Below are 17786 nucleotides of genomic sequence, written 5' to 3' on the forward strand. Positions count from 1 at the left end.
CGAATTTTTGAGGTATGTCAAATCATAATAAGAGTCTGCAAAAGCCAACTCTTAATTTTTGTATTGATGCAATTTCAGACTGATACCAGTTTCAGACTCCAGACCTCCCAAACCCCAGCCTCCACAGACCCTAGATCCCAGACACCAGCTCTGTTCTAAGTAAGGTTCATTTACAGGAACAGAAGTCACAATTATTTATCCATGTTCTAAAACTACAGATTTCCAGGCTCTAAACTTACAGATTTCCACAGAACTTGCTTTAATGAATTTTGATTCAGTGAGTCTAAGGAAGTCCAGAAATGGTAAACAGTAGTCTCTCCAGTCCCTGGGGATATGGTCTAAGACCCCCAGTGGATGCGTGAAATCTCAGATAGTGCCATACCTTACATATACTATGTTTTTTCCTATACGTTCAGAACTATGATAAAGTTTAATTTATAAATTAGGCCCAGCAAAAGAATAACAATAATTGATAATAAAATAGTATATGTATAACAATATATTATAATAAAAATTATATGAATGTGTCATTATTAAGTAAAACAAAGGTTACTTGAACAGAAGTGACACCTCAATGGTAGATCTGATAACCAAGATGGCTGGTAAGTGACTAACAGGTGTATACAATCTGGACAAAGGGATGATTCACTTCTTGGGGTGACAAAATAATGCTTCAAGATTTCACCACACTACTCAGAATGGTGTAGAAATTTAAAACTTAATAAATTGTTTATTTCTGGAATTTTCCATTTAATATATTGGACTGCGATTGACTGCGGGTAACTGAAACTGTAGAAAGCAGAATAATGGATAAGGGGGAACACTGAATTTAACAACATTCCGAAGTTGGCTCTGATAAATATGTCTAGGTTAGAAACCACTGGTACACAGTAAACTTTACCACATATAATTTTTAGAGAGATTTTTAAAAAGCTACAAGTCAGGATCATAGCACACTGATCTTCTATACAACATTTCTTTTATATTTTAACACAGTGGTTTTCACACTGAGCTCACGATAGCCCCTGTGGTTCTAAAGAGATGACTCAGAGGCACGAGCAGATGAAGGGAGGGAAGAGGTAAAAACACAGGCAAGAAAGCCAATAACTCTATCTGCTTCATGTATTGGGTTTCCACAGTGATTTTTGAATGAGAGTTTCTGCTACTTAAAAAAAAAGTTTGAAAACCACTTCTCATATAATGTCCTTGGCTTTCAATAATGACTTATATAAGAACCTATTAGTACAAACCAGTTCTGTATATTTTGAAAATTGTTAAGAATATTATTCATGATATTTTCAATACCTCAAACACAAACATCACTGAGACCAGCTTCTCTCAAACCCCAGAGTCAGGAAAAAATGCTTTTTCCTGATGAACTGACAGATTTTCTGCCAGGAAATGAGAACTGTGTAACTGAAAGCTTATACTCAAGTTTTCTATTCAGTTGCTTTAGCATCGATGATAGTGAGATTTTCATGTCTCCATTTACTTTGCTTATATTTGTATTATTCTTATATTTTTTATAAAATGTGATTTTTGTAATAAAAACATAATTCCTTCTTTGAAAGATGGTATGCACAAATAAAATACAAATCATAATACTAAGTACATTTAGATAAGTGTAATCTATAGCAGAGTGGGTGCAGCCAAGAGCTTCCGTATCAAACACACCTGGTTCCTATTGTATTTTTTGTGTGATGCAATACAAATTATTTAATTTCTCCAAAATCCAATCTCCCACACATAAACTGGAATAATGATGTCCATTTTATAGCATTGTGAGAATTAAAGATGATGCGGTACTGTTTTCATAGCAATTATTATCCCTCTCATCTACAGAAAGATTCTATTCAATGAATTCTAAGCTCTGCAGAATACAACATTAACCCACCTATATTTCTGATGTATTTGTCATATTTTTTAGAGTAAATAAAAATGTGTTCAAGAGGAATAGTTAATTAACTATACCAACCAGACACGGGATAGAATTAAACACACTAACCAAAGAGTAACCAAATTATACTTAAAAAGCCATTCATCATTGTTTTAAACTTTCTCCTTCATATATCAATTTTTAATGCTATTCTATTCACATGGTTGGTGGTATCCATTTTCCTGCTACATTCCATGTAATATTAAGAATTCTGACCAAGTCATAAATCTAAAGTGCTTCATAAAGTAAGTGACAGTCTAAATAATCTAGGAAATCTAGAACAAATGAAAGGGTAAATCTATCCTCGCCCAAGAGATTTTAACCATTAAGAAACAGATATTTTATATTAATTGTTTTTCTAGAGGTAAAATTAAGTCATGCTTAAAGCAGAAAAAAATATTTTATGGTGGCTGATAAGGGCTCAAGTCATGGATTCTGAGAATTTAGCTTAAGAAAGGGGCCAAAAAAAAAAAAATCAGTAGTTGATTAAATCATGCCTAGTGACCACATGGTATCTACAAATTCTTTTCTAGTGGTTTACTAATCTCAGAATTTTCTTCTCATTGATTCTTTTGGTAAATCTAAAATATTCTACAGCTAAAATTCTTGGTATTAACTCATTTTGGTTGACAAATCATACAATCTCTGAGTTGATAACTTCATAGTTTAGAAGCGACTCTATAATACCAGAGAGTCCAGCCTGAATTTAGGGAAAAAACTACATTAGCTCTACCAGCAAAACAGTAAGTAATGAGGTGAGACTGGGTGTGGTTGAAAGCAGAATCTTTAAAGAAACAGAGGTTACTTAATAACATTCATTTTTTAAACATAATTTATAAACATAATATTGTAGAATATAACATATTTCAGTATAACATACTTGGGTTTGATTCTCACTAAGTTTACAGACAGGCAAAGCTTTCTTCATACTGATACATTTGATAGATGCAAAAAAAAAAAAAAAAAACTCCACAAATTCTTCCAGTTTTCTTAGAATTAACTTGCTCTGGTAGAAAAATCATAGTGTCTCTATTAGTGGTAAATTCTCAGTCCAGAAGATAATTTTTTATCTGATTAAACTTTATTTTTTACAGCCATTTTTGTTATGATCAAATATTAAAAATGTACAAAGACGGAAAACTCAATTCCATCCCAGTATAATATGCTACTCATGCAATGAAAATTGATACATAGTCTTGGGGAAATTAGAAAGGCTTCTTACCTACTGTATAGACCCATACATAAAGACTGAGTTACCTAGTTGAAGGCAGGAACTGTGTTTCCTACTGAGCACACACAACCCAACTGCATGGGGCAGGTGTCCCCGACAGGAGCCTGGAGTGGAGGCACAGGAGGGAAGTGACAGGAGAGGTAGGCCAGAAGCAAATCACTGAGAATGCCGTACTCCAGCTTAAGGAGTTTAGATCTTATCCCAAGGTTACTGAGAGCCATTGAATAATGTACCCAGGGAGTAAACAAGGGCTGCTTGGGCAATTGAACAGAAGTCAAGTGCTTTTCTTCTGGTATTTCCACTTATAATAATTCTAGACAGTACACACTGACCAAGGGGTGAGGGGAAAATGAGACCTTGCTAATTATCAGAATGCCAAACCACACTATTTTTTTTGCACATATAATATTTAACTCATAACTCATATATTTAACTTATATAACTCAGATAATGCTTACTGTGTATCAGAATTTTAAAAACACTACATTGATGTGAATTCACTCAATCTTTACAAGCCTCGACCATATTAATACTCCCATTTTACAGACAAGAAAGCATAGGCACAGGGAGGTTTTCTACCTTGCGTAAGGTCACACAGCTTGAAGCGACTCAACCAGGGTCCCAACTCTGTGTCTCTACTACTCTGCAGTATCGCTTCCTAAAATGGAGCACTGGTTCTGTGGTCATAAGACTTTGGCTTTGAAACTATTTCTCACTTTTTTAATAGATCAAACTTTCAGTTCCTTTGTTTTTAACAAGGATTTGTCCAATCCATACTATAGGATTTTTTATATGAGATTCTTAAAACATAATGTACATCAGTACATTTTGTAAACTATAGAGCACTTTAAAAATATAAACCACATAGAGTGATTATAAAAATATTGACTATAACCCTGTACAAAAAGAGAAAAAAAAGCACCTAAAGGATTGGCTTAGATGGGAGAAAAAATGTGAATACATTTTCTACTGAACTTTTCGGTCCTCTCACTTGTTACTTAAAATAGTATTGCCTAAAAAATATAATATCACAAGTTAAGTCAAAACCATGTTTTCAAAACTGTCCTCTATTCCCAACAGAACAAGGGTAGTGATCAGCAACAGACAGCACTTTAGTGGGGAGAGTTTCTTAATGGGATATAAAGCTAAAATGTGGCCTGAGCTACAGATTGAGAACTGGGTTACTTATATACTAAAGTAATGAAAACAATTTTAAAAGTAAGAATACATGCTCTGAAATAGGGAGCAATGTGTGGGAAGAGGTCTTGCCTTGTGTTAGTGGTGTTCAGGGCAGTGAAAAGGGGGATGTCAACATGGGATAAATCAGTCTGTAACAGCCCCGATGACCAGCAGTTGATCAAATGTTTACTGAAACGGGGGGAAAATTGAGCTATAAGTGATCATGAGACCAAATATACCTAGGGTTCCACATGAATTTTTGTATGTGCTTTTACTGTATTTCAGTCACTGATCTCTCCCAGTGTAGAAGTGGTAGGAGCAATGCTGGAGTCAGACTGCCTCGATCACTTTCAGATTTGTAATTCTGAGCAAGTTATTTAACCATCCCTGCCTCACTTTCTACATGTGTAAAATAAGAATTATTATTATTATTATTTCTTAGACTTGCTTTGAGAAAAATAAATCAATATATATGTAAAGTACTTAGAACAATGTCTGGCACACTATATGTCAGTAATGAATGTTAGTTATAATTACTGTATAAAAATGCATAAACTCTTTAGCACACAAACACAAACATACATTTCATAAGCAGATCTAAATACAGGATGCTCTAAATTTCTTCATATCTATTTATGTTCACTTATAGAAAGAAAAAAAATCTCAGAATTATATTAAAAATTTTTTGAAAATAGAAAAACCCAATTAAATTTCCAAGTAATATTTCAAATTCTGAATATAACTGAAGATATCAGAAAATTTTATATTTCAGGCTAAAATTGTGGTGTCAAATTATAGTGTCAGATATTTCTCTTAAGAAACTTTAAAGGATTTAATACTCTCAACTAAACACTTTCAGCAGCATCTTACAGGTCATTTTAATCTATCTATCTATCTATCTATCTATCTATCTATCTATCTATCTAATGGATAACATGCTATACTAAAACTAAATATCTAAAATATTTGAAGATATTCCTTGATATGTTTTATAGCTAATAAGTAACATCTGAACTCTATCTGGGGAATAAGGAAGTAAAATGCAACAGTTACAACCAATGATCCTAAAACTGATAGTTTCCATTCTATCTCCTAATCAAATCCTAGTGTTCAATATTAAATAAGGAGGAAAGCAGTAGAAAATTGGGACTTCATGTGGTTGATTTTTATCTTGGATAGCTCTATGAAAAATTTGATATGTAGTTATTTTTGTTAGATTGTTTTCTTGTCCCAGATTCCCTTTAATCATTCAGTGCAAGGGAGATGATGAACTATGACTGTGAAATCTTACCTCAAATATATCATATTTAGTGGCACGGGAAACGTAGGAACTAACATTATTGTGTACCTGCTTTGCTCTAGGAATTATACTAGGCAACATACATAAATTTTTATTTTATTTTTACAACAATCTTATTAGTGTGTGTTAACACTTGATTTTAACTATGTGGAATTTGAGGTGACAGGTTCAAGACTATACCACTAACATATGGTAGAGGTCATTTCATGGTCTATGCGTCTCCCCATTTGCACTACCCAGTGAGAGGCACAATTATTGTGAACTTAATTAAACTACAGGGCCCTCAATGACATGGGCCTTTTCCCTGCCACTGAGGTACTAGCAAAGTGTTTACCAAATCCCTTTCTATTACCTTTACAAAAGTAAGATATTTTTGTATTCTTTTTCTTAAAGAAGTTTCTTCACATAACAAGCTTAAGTCCACAAAACTTGCACCCAGTGCTTTTATTTATCCTGATCTTTCCCCAGCAACTGGATGTTTCCAAAGTGGACTATGCAGAACTTTAATCGGCTACATTCCCACAACTTACATTTGTGTAGTGTTCTACTAATTAGAAAATTGTTTCATTTTGTTTGTTCTCCACAACAATTACGTAAAGCAGGTAGTACCAAATTACAAATAAATGAACTGAAGTCAAAAAAAAAAATAATTTAACAATTATAATAATTACAAATTACAAATAAATGAACTGAAGTCAAAAAAAAATAATTTAACAATAATTTAACAATTCACAGAGCTGAGAGTTAGTAAAGGATGGAGATTAACCTGTAAACAACAAAAAAAGACTAGTTTGTTTTTGAATTTCAAAGCCAGGATATTTTTTCATCCTTGTTTATTTTTTTTCTGTAATTCTAAATCATTAAATCCTTTCCCTATTTTATTTTACAAACTTAAATTAAAAACGAGTGACTCTAAATCTGCAAAATTAAATCTGTTGCCCCCCCCCCCACCTTCAGGGAAATCAAAATATGATGGCTCCAAACTAGATATGCTTAAAATTCTTCAGAGATAGCCATTTTCAAGTATTTTCTACTTTTCTCAGAAGGCTTGTTTTACTCCCTTGTAGGAGACTTATTACTGTATCACGACACTGCCTAGGGTGAAACTCAGAAGAGTCTGTTGTTATCTTCCACAAGACCAGGTAGTCTGCCTCACCTGTCCAGCCACCACACAAGGCTAGGGCTCTGTGTAAAAGTTAGAATTTGGCTCTCAGAGAAAGCTCCTGCTGTGGACTGCTGGGCTGAACTGGTGCCAGCAGGATCTACCTGCTGAGTTTGTCTTTACACAAGAAAGACATTAACAAGCATCCTGGAACAGAAAGGGACAGCTAGTGAAAAGTAAATAAGTGAGCTATCTTATAAGAAACATAAAACTGACAGAGACACCTTAAACTCTGTACTTCTGATTTATGAATTAAGTAAAGAAATACATGACTTGATTTGACACAGCCTACTCTTTACCTTTAGAAACCGGGTTCCATGATTTATTTAATAGGTCATTATTATCTTATACCCAAATTGAAATTACAACTTCCTCGGGGGTGTTGGAAGATCACAGGCCAGGGCTCTCATACTCTTACTTTGGTTTGACTTTATGTGGATGGAGTGCTGACAGAGAAGGTGGGAAAAAGGAGGGAGAGAGAAAGAGAAAAGAAGGAACAGCGTATGTCCTCTTTGTGAAAAATCATCAATTTGTATACTTTTGATTTCTGTCCTTTGCTATGTTACACTTCTATAAAAATATATTAAATTAAAATATGCATATAAAAACAGAAAGGAAGGAAAAGAAGGTGGGGGGGAAAGATTGAGAAAAAGAAGGGAAGAGGAAGAGAGATGTGAGTGTGAAATAAGAGAAAAAAGAAACTACCCATCTCAGAGTAAAGAACAGACTGTATTTTGTTGAAATCTTCCAATACTTATCCTGAAATATGTTCCCAAGTGGGAATATTTTCTCACAAAGCACATGAAAAATATTTCAACCCTCAGGTTTTGGCTCTTTGATTTTTTTTTCACAGAATAATTTACTGACCAGAATTATGGACTCGGTTTAGTTAGAACCTACGTGTGATAGATGTAGAAAATGGCCTGGGCAATAGTCCAGCCACTAAAACAGAATTAGAATCATCACAGATACTTTAGTTCCAATTATTTAATCTGTGGGGGTGCCTAATGCCACAAGTATCTGGCATGACTCAACAAAAAATAGAGCTTACAGAGAAACAGAAGAAAAAAACCTAAATGGATCAAATAAAATGAACTAAGAGTTTTTTTTATTCATTAGGCTGGTATTTATATCTTCAGAGTCACAGTGAAACAAATATAAATTTAGAGTGTGTGAGTGTGCGTGTGTGTGCAGAGTTTGATATTTTTAAAATAATATAAAAAATAAAACCCAAGCATTTTTTATTAATATCAAGTTCATCGTGACACTATCTGGACATCCCTCCCCACTCTTTCTTCCAGCCTCACCATGACCTTTCTACACACCCCAAAATGTGTCCATGTGCACATACACCAACATCTGACCAGGTTACCACATTCTGCTTAATAAGTGCACCACAATTAAAGCTATGAACACTGAATTGCTAGGAGACATTGAGGAAAGAATGCATGCATGCCTGACCTAGGGTTGAACTTGATCAGCAAAGTTCTGTATATATGTTCTCCATTAACTTAAGAAATAATTTAATTGATATCAACAAAGTAATACATAAACTGATCAGAGACCAAACGCTGTTTAACCTGTAGGAAAAGAAGAACGAGAATAAAGCTTAATTATGAACAGAACCTACTAGGTTTTCCTTAACTGGAATACATTGTAAACAGTACTCTAAAGCTCACACATATTACAGGATTTTCAGGCAATGTTTTAAATAGTAGAAATGACTCCTTATAGTTTCTTTAAATCGCTAAAGATAAGTCATCTTAAAATTATACTAACATTAAATGTCAGTTAATAAAGGTCATGCTAACCACATTGTTTTCAAAAACTCCAAATGGTGCACCTACTAGTTTCATTTTATGCCTTTGCAACACCTGGGATTCTCGTTAGAGATACTAGATGAAAAAAGTGAGCTTTTAGAGAACAAAAAAGGAGCAAGACCAAAAATTACCAGATATTTCACCAGACACAATTCAAATTCCTATGTACCTTCAAGCACTTGTTATTTTATTTTATTTTATTTTATTTTATTTTATTTTATTATTTTATTTTTTGCTTTGAACTAACATTACATTGGGCAGGAAATTTTTAAGATGGTAATGAAAGAAGCTAAAAGGTAATTTAAAAATCTCTATTTTCTATGAAATTCATGGATTAAAATTATATTTTAAATCATTCGTTCAGTGTTTTCTACTGTTACTGTAAGACAAATTTTAAATTTGAGTCGTCTCTTGATTTTATGTGATCAGAATAATTATAATGAAAAATCCTATACTACATGTGAAATCTATAGTCAGAACAAAGAAGTAAATTCTGATCAAGTTTTAATACTGAAGAATATTTGTACCACTCTCTATTTGTAGCTTGATTTATATATAGCTATTTCATAGGACAATTTATGACATCAATGATCTTACCAGTATCTTTGTGGAAAGTTTTAGAATATCTTATACATGTTTTAAATATATTATCAAAAATGAGTTATTGGTCCAAATTTGAATTTAAAATTCTTAAAGATATTTTTCTTGTTCAGAAAAAAAAGTTTTGTCATGTTAAAACATTTTAAAATCTATTTCATTAACTCTGAATAAACAAAATATCTGGAAAGTCAAAAACTAAATAGGGAAGAGTTAATACATGTTAAAAGGAGACTCCCCTATGTACTCATGCTAATTGTTTTGGAATTTCAAACCTAAATTCTTAAAAATGAATCATTTACATTTTGATTTAAATATTTGCAATGGAACCAACTATTCAGACAAGATTTTCACAGTGAATAACTGTCAAACTTTCCAGTTTCTAATAGCTATGTGCTGCTTTAAAAATTATTATGAATACAGCAGAGATTCTGTTATTACTGTTTCTTATATCAACAAAGTAATACATCTCACTGAATAAACCCATTTTGTTATGTTAAAGATGTATATTTTAACACTTTTTGTAAAAACTGAGCCACTTTAATCTATGTTTACAAAGTCTCTAGAACTCATTTTGTCAGCTATTCTTATACACACCTACAGATACATAAGTGTACCAACTGGTCTGGGATAGAACATACGATAAATATTTTAATGTCAATTAAAAGTACCATCACATGTGTTTATACAACTGACTAGAATAACTCCTTTAAAGAAATCCCTACCTAACCAACCGATACTATAAATTTTGATATAATAACTAAATATGTATTTACTTAGTAGAGCATACCAGTAGAAGCTATTCTTCTCTATAGATAAATACATATTCACCAAAGATAATAGAACAGCAAGAATCATTCTGAGTCTCTCAGGTAACAATTTACATTTTTAGCTCTCATATTGCTTTTAGTCAAAATTTGCTCTTTCTGAAAAGAAAAAAAAAGATAAACATTGCAATGACTTTTTAATGCTATATAACCAAGTCTGACTATTCAAATTTCAGTTAATTCATGCTTTATGAAAGCTTTATGAAAACAATTGTTAAACTATTTTAAGACTGTTAAAAGTGCCATATTCACCTGTGAATAATTAGGTACCTCTGCTAACTTAAATTCAAACTATTCAGTAGTAAAATGGAATATATCTGCTAATTTAAATTGAAAAATAAACTAAAAAGAGTCATCATCACTTTTTGCAGTAGTTCTTCAAGATATAACCATATTTTCCTTTTTAAAAAAGAACATTAAGTTTGATTCATAAAAGGAAAAATAGATGTAGTTAGATAATCTTGAACATTATACTCTATTTTTACAGTCAAAAGTAGAAATGAAAGAGAAATTAGTCATTCAAGCAAATACATAAAAAAGTACTCCAAAGGAGATTCAAGTGGTCAAGTCAATTAACAACAATGTAGTGAAAATAACTATAGTATAGTTATTTTTTCAACAGTAGTAATATTTTATGAAGTCTAAGATTTAATTAAATAGCTTGGGAATGTTTGTCTATAAATAGTTATGTTATCTCATTTTGATATTTTATGTAGAAGTACTCTGGTCACATTTTGTAGAACAGAATATTAATACTATAAAACATCCTAAGTAGTGCATTTCTAAGTATAAAAAATAAACCCTTTTCCTATACCAATTATATCCTATGTCGATCAAAATGAAGAATTAATAGTATTTACAAGTGGCGATATTACAAGAATATTTACAATCAATCAAAGGAGAAATTTCCATGGCAAATGCAGGAATTGTCCATCCTCTTCTCTGTCTTTACGAAGAAATGAAATCCTGACACCCAAGAAGATATGTCTACCTCAAAAAAGAAAAAAAAAAAAAGCTTAAAATTTCAAGACCCGACCTTCTGCCCCTCTTTCACCGTTTATAAAAGCAAAAACCCAAACTCTTTCTGGTCCCTTCTATTTCCAACAATCTATGATTCAAATAGGGGTAATGGCTCCCTTTTTTTGTTCACTAACATCCTGGAGAGGAAATGATTTTACTATCCTTTTTCTGTGGGGTCCCGCCACTTCATCTAAAAGGAAATGAATTACAACAGGATGACAAGGCCACAAAACAAAGCCATTTAGTTTTACAAATCTATTATGTCGTCCAATCTGTTTTATGGGCCTGGTCCTATTATAAACCAAGAAAAACCCTAAAACAAACGTTCTTCCTTTTCTTTCTTTCCATTGAAAAGATCTGCAATTGTATGACTGTTTTTCAAAAAAAAAAAAAAAAAAAAAGATTGTTTTTCAAACAACTTAGCCCCCAGTTTTTTCCCCTATGGTTTTTATTTTTCCCCTAGGGACCCTCTATCCCACTTTCTCAAATATACAAAACATTCAGAGACAAGAAACTGGACTTTTCAAATACAAACTGCTGACAACTGTCAGAAGCACTTTACTGGGACATTACTGACTGTAGCTTCAATGAATTAAGCTTGATTCACTGCGGGTGAATCATTTTCAATGCAGAGCTGTTCAACAGTAATTGGCCAAGAATCCCTGCTGCGAAAAGCACTTGTCAAATAATGCTTGTTTACAAATATATCTCCAGACAGAAAAAGTGGCAGTTACTGAATAAGTTCAGGGCCACCTCCAGTACTCATAACAGTGGGCATGCTCCCTTTACTTATTAAATATATTAAAAATTTCACTTGTTATACATTTGTCCTGCTTGATTGATCTTAGATTAGTTTCTCACTAAATACACTCTAAATTATTTTATAATAAAGAAGTTTTGTGTATTATACTATAGTTCAAAGATTTCTTCCACATATAGTTTATGCCTAATGATGTAATACAAAAACAAAAGATATATTTCTTATATCTTAGACTTCAGGCTAAAGAGTAAATTTTCCTCTTACCGTCTTTTATCCAACATATTTTAATTCATTTCATATCAATCTAAGATTCTAGATGTATGATTTTCTGTTCAATTCTGCTTAGTTATGTCTATCAAAGTTAAATTTTAAAAATGACTGGAATACTAATTATGAATGTAAACTCAAATTTATTTATAGCTGCCATGAAATCTTTTTCTCACATAATGGGAGCATTATGTTATACTCATATATAGCGTATACATACACTACAGTCTGGGAAATAACTAAGCATCCATAGGTTGGAGAAGCATAGAATATGCAAGCAAGTTATTAATGGATTCAGTGCATCATTAAATCTTTCTGCCTCTGATCTTCCACGGTCCCTCCAGAAATAAAGAATCAAAAACAAACTTAACTCCAATCTGAATCTTTAAATAAACTGCTGTTATAAATATCGATATATTCTTGTTCTACTTTAACGCTATCATGTAGAAACAAAAAGAAGAGAACAACAAATTTTAGAGAAAAACAAATAAAGGTCTGGGATGATACTAATGGAAAAATAGAAAACTGTTGGGAGGAGAAAGGATGAATGAAATGAAGTTGTATATATTAATAAGACTTTATTTCTAATTATGTAAAATAGTGACACCTTATTAAATGTGCTCCAAAGAGCAGACACACCTTTATTTTTACTGTCTTCAGAGCAGTGGGTGGTAAGGTAGTATTCATTTTTGCTTAGACCACTACCACCCCCATCTCACTGTAGCCCAAGTTTCGCTGTGTGTTCGACTAGTTGGAGTAAGAACAATACAACCCGTGGATGGTAAGTTTACAAAATCAGCCAGTCTGTCTTCCACAAGATTCAAGCCCCACTTACAACACCTTAGGAGACCAGCGCTATTTCCTGGTCTTGCCTTCATATCCTTCTGCCTCTTCTTCCTCGCCACACAGTCTTGGCCCATGTTCCCATTCAGCATCATCCTGAGACTTCATCTCTTCCCAATCTCTAACCAAGAGTTCCTACTCGTTTCCATCTCCACATAGGCCCCTTACCCCATCACACCAGGAGAGAAAACAAACAAACAAACAAACAAACAAACATGATAGGAACACGAAAGAATGAATATTGCTATTACTATCACTCTTTAAATTCAAACCAGGATGCCCCTTCTGGTGGAATAAGACAGTTTAAAAAAGGACTGCTAATGTCGTTATAATCCTCTGGCCTTCTAACATAATGAATCCAACATGAGATGTTAATAAAAGGGCTACGACTACAAATTACAGTTTTTCAACTTTATGGGGAAGGAGAAAATACTGATTGCTTGGATTAAGCATAGAAGATCACAGATAGATGATAGATAAATAGATGATTGGTAGGTAGGTAGATACATAAGATAGATCACACTACATATAATCCTTAAATCAGATTTAAAAAAATAAATTTTGGAATTTAAGAGAGAAGTTAATGGAATAGAGTGAGGTGGGGAGTCTCTATCTGCCTTGCCATGATTCCTAGGGAGCTGGCAGCTCTCTGAAACCAGCTCAGCGTCTTCACCTTCTCAAGCCAAGACAAAACCCGTGAGAGTCACGAGGACACGCACGCCTCCACCGCTACTGCTTCATCTTTCCAGTCCAGCGTCCCCTGCCACAGGAGTAGAAGGAATTTAAGGTTCTGTGCCTCACTCGTCGCATCTGGAGCCCCAAATAGAAATCCCAGCCTTCCAGTGATGGGATACGGTTTTTAATGTTTTCGTGAAGGGGCTGAGTGCTTCTTTAGCCCTGATATCTGAGATGTGAGATGCTGCCCCCGGCCCTAGAAGAATGCGCCCTTGAGCTGAGACCCTAGCGCAAAGAGGAGTTCGGGTGTGTGAGAGGAGCGAGGGCAGCTGGAGCGGCCCCGGAGGCTGAGGGCTGTGTGCCCAGCGGTGAGGGGCAGAGGGGCTGCGCGCACCTCCGCGAGTAGCAAGCGCTGCACAGGTGTAGCTCCCGCGCTCTGCCCAACTCTCCCAGTGGCAGGCGGGGACAGACTTTCTGGGTCCAGAGCGTTAAGGAGAAGGGTTGGGGATTCCAGGATCCGGTGCCGAGCTGCAGCGGGACTTTTTCCTTCACGGAAACACAGAAAGAGAAGCCGAGGGAGGGGAGGGGGCAGCAGCAACTTCCTGGAAGCGACTCCCCCTACTCCCCTCCACCTCACGCTAAATCCCACCTCTCTGCCTTCTTCCACTTTCTCCTCAGTGTGATTATGAGCCCCCCAAGTGGGAGGCACCCTACAATGTGGGGCGACATCAGCCCTCTCCCTCTCTGGAGAAATAACAGCTCTTGCCACCCACCCCAGAATAGCAGCTGGTGATGCCCTAAATAACAGCTCCCAGAAGGCATTTTTCCTCAAAATAAAAGCATCCAGCCACCCCCACAACATTTCCCATCATCGGCCTCAAATAACGGTTTCTAAAAGCCCCACCGCTCCTGAGAACCAGCCGCTGCGCTTCAAACAGTTCCCAGTCCTTCAAGCCCGAAATGTCACTTCCCCACGCGCTTCTAGTGAGCCCCAGCCGCACCCAACCTCCTGGCGCGGGTCTCAGACCCCTCTGCCCCACTGGGTTCCAACTTCCCAGCCCTCCCAACCAGCACAAGCAGGTTCCTCGCCCAGCACTCCGCAGCTCATGTCAAACAATGCAACCATAGACATCAGGGAAAGAGGGAAAGGCTAGCGAAAACCGAAGACACATGTTAATTCGAGATCAGGAGTGCGATCTAGTCCGCGGCAGCTGTGCCCCGCGCGCCGCGACCCGCGCGCTTCCAGGCCCCGCCTCGCCAGTCCGCCCAGGGTCGCCTCGGTGACCCCACCACTGCTCTACCTTCGTTGCTGGGGCTGGCCAGGAGGGTCCGGAGCGCGGCGCACAGGAGAAGGCACGTCCAGAGGGGGGCCCTACGAGGTGCGGAGTAGCAGCCGGCCAGAGACGCAGGGGTGCTTGGGGGGTCGCCGCCGCCGCCGGGAGGCCGCGGGCATCCCGCACCCCGGGGCCGCGAGCCCCGCATCTTCTAGCCTCCTCCGCTGGTGCTATCCCGCGAGGCTCAGTCCACAGCTCCGGCCTCGCTGAGGGGGCGAGGGAGGCTCGCAGCTCCTCCTCGTTTCCCGCGGGGTCTTCGCCTTCCCGCACGCGGCTCCTGCTAATGCGGAGACCGCGGATCCTCTGAGCCGGGTGAAGTTTGCTTCCGGCTCCTCTCTCCCTCCTCTCTAGTGGGTTAAATGAAATACTAGTTATGGTTGATAGTGCAGTTCTGGACCGGACTCAACGGTGTCGAGAAGGTCCCACGTCCTCTTTCTTTGACTCTAAGGACTTTTAAGGATTGAAGTCTTTTCAGTGCCACTGGGGGAAAAATAAAGGCTCCTCAATCTTCAGGGCTGAAGTGGACGAGGGTAAGGAAGACAAGTCATCTTAAGTCAAGACGAAATCCTCAATATAAAGAGAAAAAAGCAGGGTGGCTAAGGATAAAGGAAGAAGAATTGTGAAAATACAGGGTGGAGAAACTACGAAAGAGGCGAGCAACGGAAAGGATCCTGAGAGTTCAAAGAGGTTGACAGAAGGAAATAGCTGCTGGCTGAGTACTGACGAGCGGAGCTACTGAACGCGGCCAGCCGGCAGGAGCGCGGAGGCCGGCGGCGGCGGCGGCGGCGGCGGCGCGGAGCTGCTGCGGTTCCCGCTGCTCTGGGAGGAGGCGGTGTGTGAGCCGCTGCGAAGGCGAGATGGAAACTGCACCGCCACGGCGCGCTCCCGCTGTGTCTGGAGCTCCGTCGTCTTCTCTGCCTCCCGTCTCTGCACCTCCCACCCCCTCCCTCCTCCTCCCGCTAGCTCCCCCGCCCTCTGCTGCTCGCAGCCGCGCCAGGATCTACTGTAAGAGTGAGTTGTTTGGACGTAGTCACACACTCACGGAGGGAAGTAGTCTGGAGGCTGCCGTGGTGAGTGTTGCCTAGCGGTCTCCGGGAAAGGTGCGTCTCCCTCCCCGGATAATTAGGGCGAAGAATCCTCCTGACAACGCCTTGCGAGGACCCGGGCTCCCGGGAGGCGGAAGGGAAATGAGCTCTAGCTCAGTTGGCAACCCCTAGAGAAGCGGGTCCCTTGGTTTGGCATATTGCCTGCTGCCCATCACAGGCTTGTGGCATCAACAATCTTGTCGTCACATAGCCACACATGTGCAGGTTCTGCTGGTCGGTGGCTAGTTTCTTAAACACTCATATCGCTCAGAGCTGCTGACTTTTTTTCTGTTCTTCCAGTTCTTTGGCAGCTAGAGTGAGATTTGTCAACATTGCCTTCACCGGTAAATAGTAGAATTTCTAAATATAGAGACGGTAGCTGTGATTGAGATTTTAGGAAGTCAAAGTATTTGGCTTATTGAGATTTGTAGTGTGCCAGGTACGTTATGATGACTAAATTCGTTAATTTCATTGATAGACTATTTTAGTATATTAGAAATCATAGGTACTCACTTTAGCAGCACATATACTAAAATTAGAAATCGCAGGATATGCAGATATCTGCCATTAATTCCAGTGAAATTGGCACTGGTCAAATAATTTCAGGGATTTAAAAAAAATATTTTAATTTCTTGTGTTCTACTGCATTGAGAGACTTGCAAATAACTAAGAAAAAAACTTTAAAATGATTAACTTTCTATGCTTCCCCTCTATATGTCTTGCTTTAACATTTTTCTTCAATTTTCCATTCTTTCAAAGAGATACCCCTGAAGGGCAATTTTAGTATACTGGCATAACAAAAACTACTGCAAAGAAATCATTTACAAAAAAAAAAAATTGATTTTTAGAAGATAGGTTTTTTTGTTTAATTTGGTATATAGTAACTTGTAATCACGCCTAATAAGGGCGAGTCTGCTCACCAGTTTTGATATCTAGAATCCTGTTTATCTTCACAAATGTCTCATCATCTTTAGCTTATGACATTTGTTTTTTGTTTAAATATTTGCAGTAAGTATGAAAATAAAGCAGCAGAGGTGCAGTTTTGTAAAGAGGTGGAAGCCTGTCTTTGACTTTTTTTCTGAAATGTTTTGGCACCAGAAATCTAAAAGCTGCTTCTTTCTATTATAATGTGCTTCAAATGCATGAAACAAATTTAAAGGAAAAACAGTGAACCTGTCTTTCAGTTGGGTAAAAAGCCTCACAGTGAGATGCATTTATGTTTCTATTTGAAGACCATTCAAAAGGTAAGCTCCTCTCCTCAAATTTATAGTTGAGTTATTTAAAAAATAGCTGAACGGAATATCAAATAAATTATCTAAAGCTTAGGAATACATGAAAATACTAATATGAGACATGGTTTAATGGAGCTTTGAGCTAGTTGCTTTACTTTTTCTATAGGCCTCAGTATCCTCATCAGTAAGATGAGGAATTTGGAGAAGATGATCTTCAAGAAGATGATCTCCCTTTCTTCCATATCCTTTGCATTTCCATGTTGCTACCCTGTTCACCTATCTTTACTTACTTACTGTAGGTTCCAAAATTACCATATGTCTTCGGCATAGCATTTAGTGCCTTCTACTACAAAAGGCTTAAACAAATTTTTTATTTTACTTTATACTAAAATTTTAAATTCAGTGTTTCCCAAATTTCCTTGTACCTCTCTGTTTTTATGTCTGTCACTCCATTAAACCAAAGTTCTACCCTTAAAATATTTAACGCCCCCCCACGACACATACACACTCATACATGC

At 36.9% G+C, this 17786-nt stretch overlaps 1 protein-coding gene across 4 annotated transcripts in view; it reads right to left on the bottom strand.

Moving 5' to 3' along the window:
- EPHA5 (EPH receptor A5) overlaps positions 1-15849 on the bottom strand; it is a 334884-nt gene extending 319035 nt beyond the window's left edge. For all 4 annotated transcript variants that reach the window (XM_011360645.1, XM_011360643.1, XM_011360644.1 and 1 more), the window contains exon 1: positions 14919-15849. In XM_011360645.1, the coding sequence (XP_011358947.1) occupies positions 14919-15099 (181 nt within the window). In that variant the 5' untranslated portion in view covers positions 15100-15849. The remainder of the gene's footprint in view (positions 1-14918) is intronic.
- Positions 15850-17786: the final 1937 nt, after the last annotated feature.

The sequence above is a fragment of the Pteropus vampyrus genome, unplaced genomic scaffold, assembly GCF_000151845.1.
Source record: "Pteropus vampyrus isolate Shadow unplaced genomic scaffold, Pvam_2.0 Scaffold57, whole genome shotgun sequence".
In the NCBI taxonomy this organism is placed as follows: domain Eukaryota; kingdom Metazoa; phylum Chordata; class Mammalia; order Chiroptera; family Pteropodidae; genus Pteropus; species Pteropus vampyrus.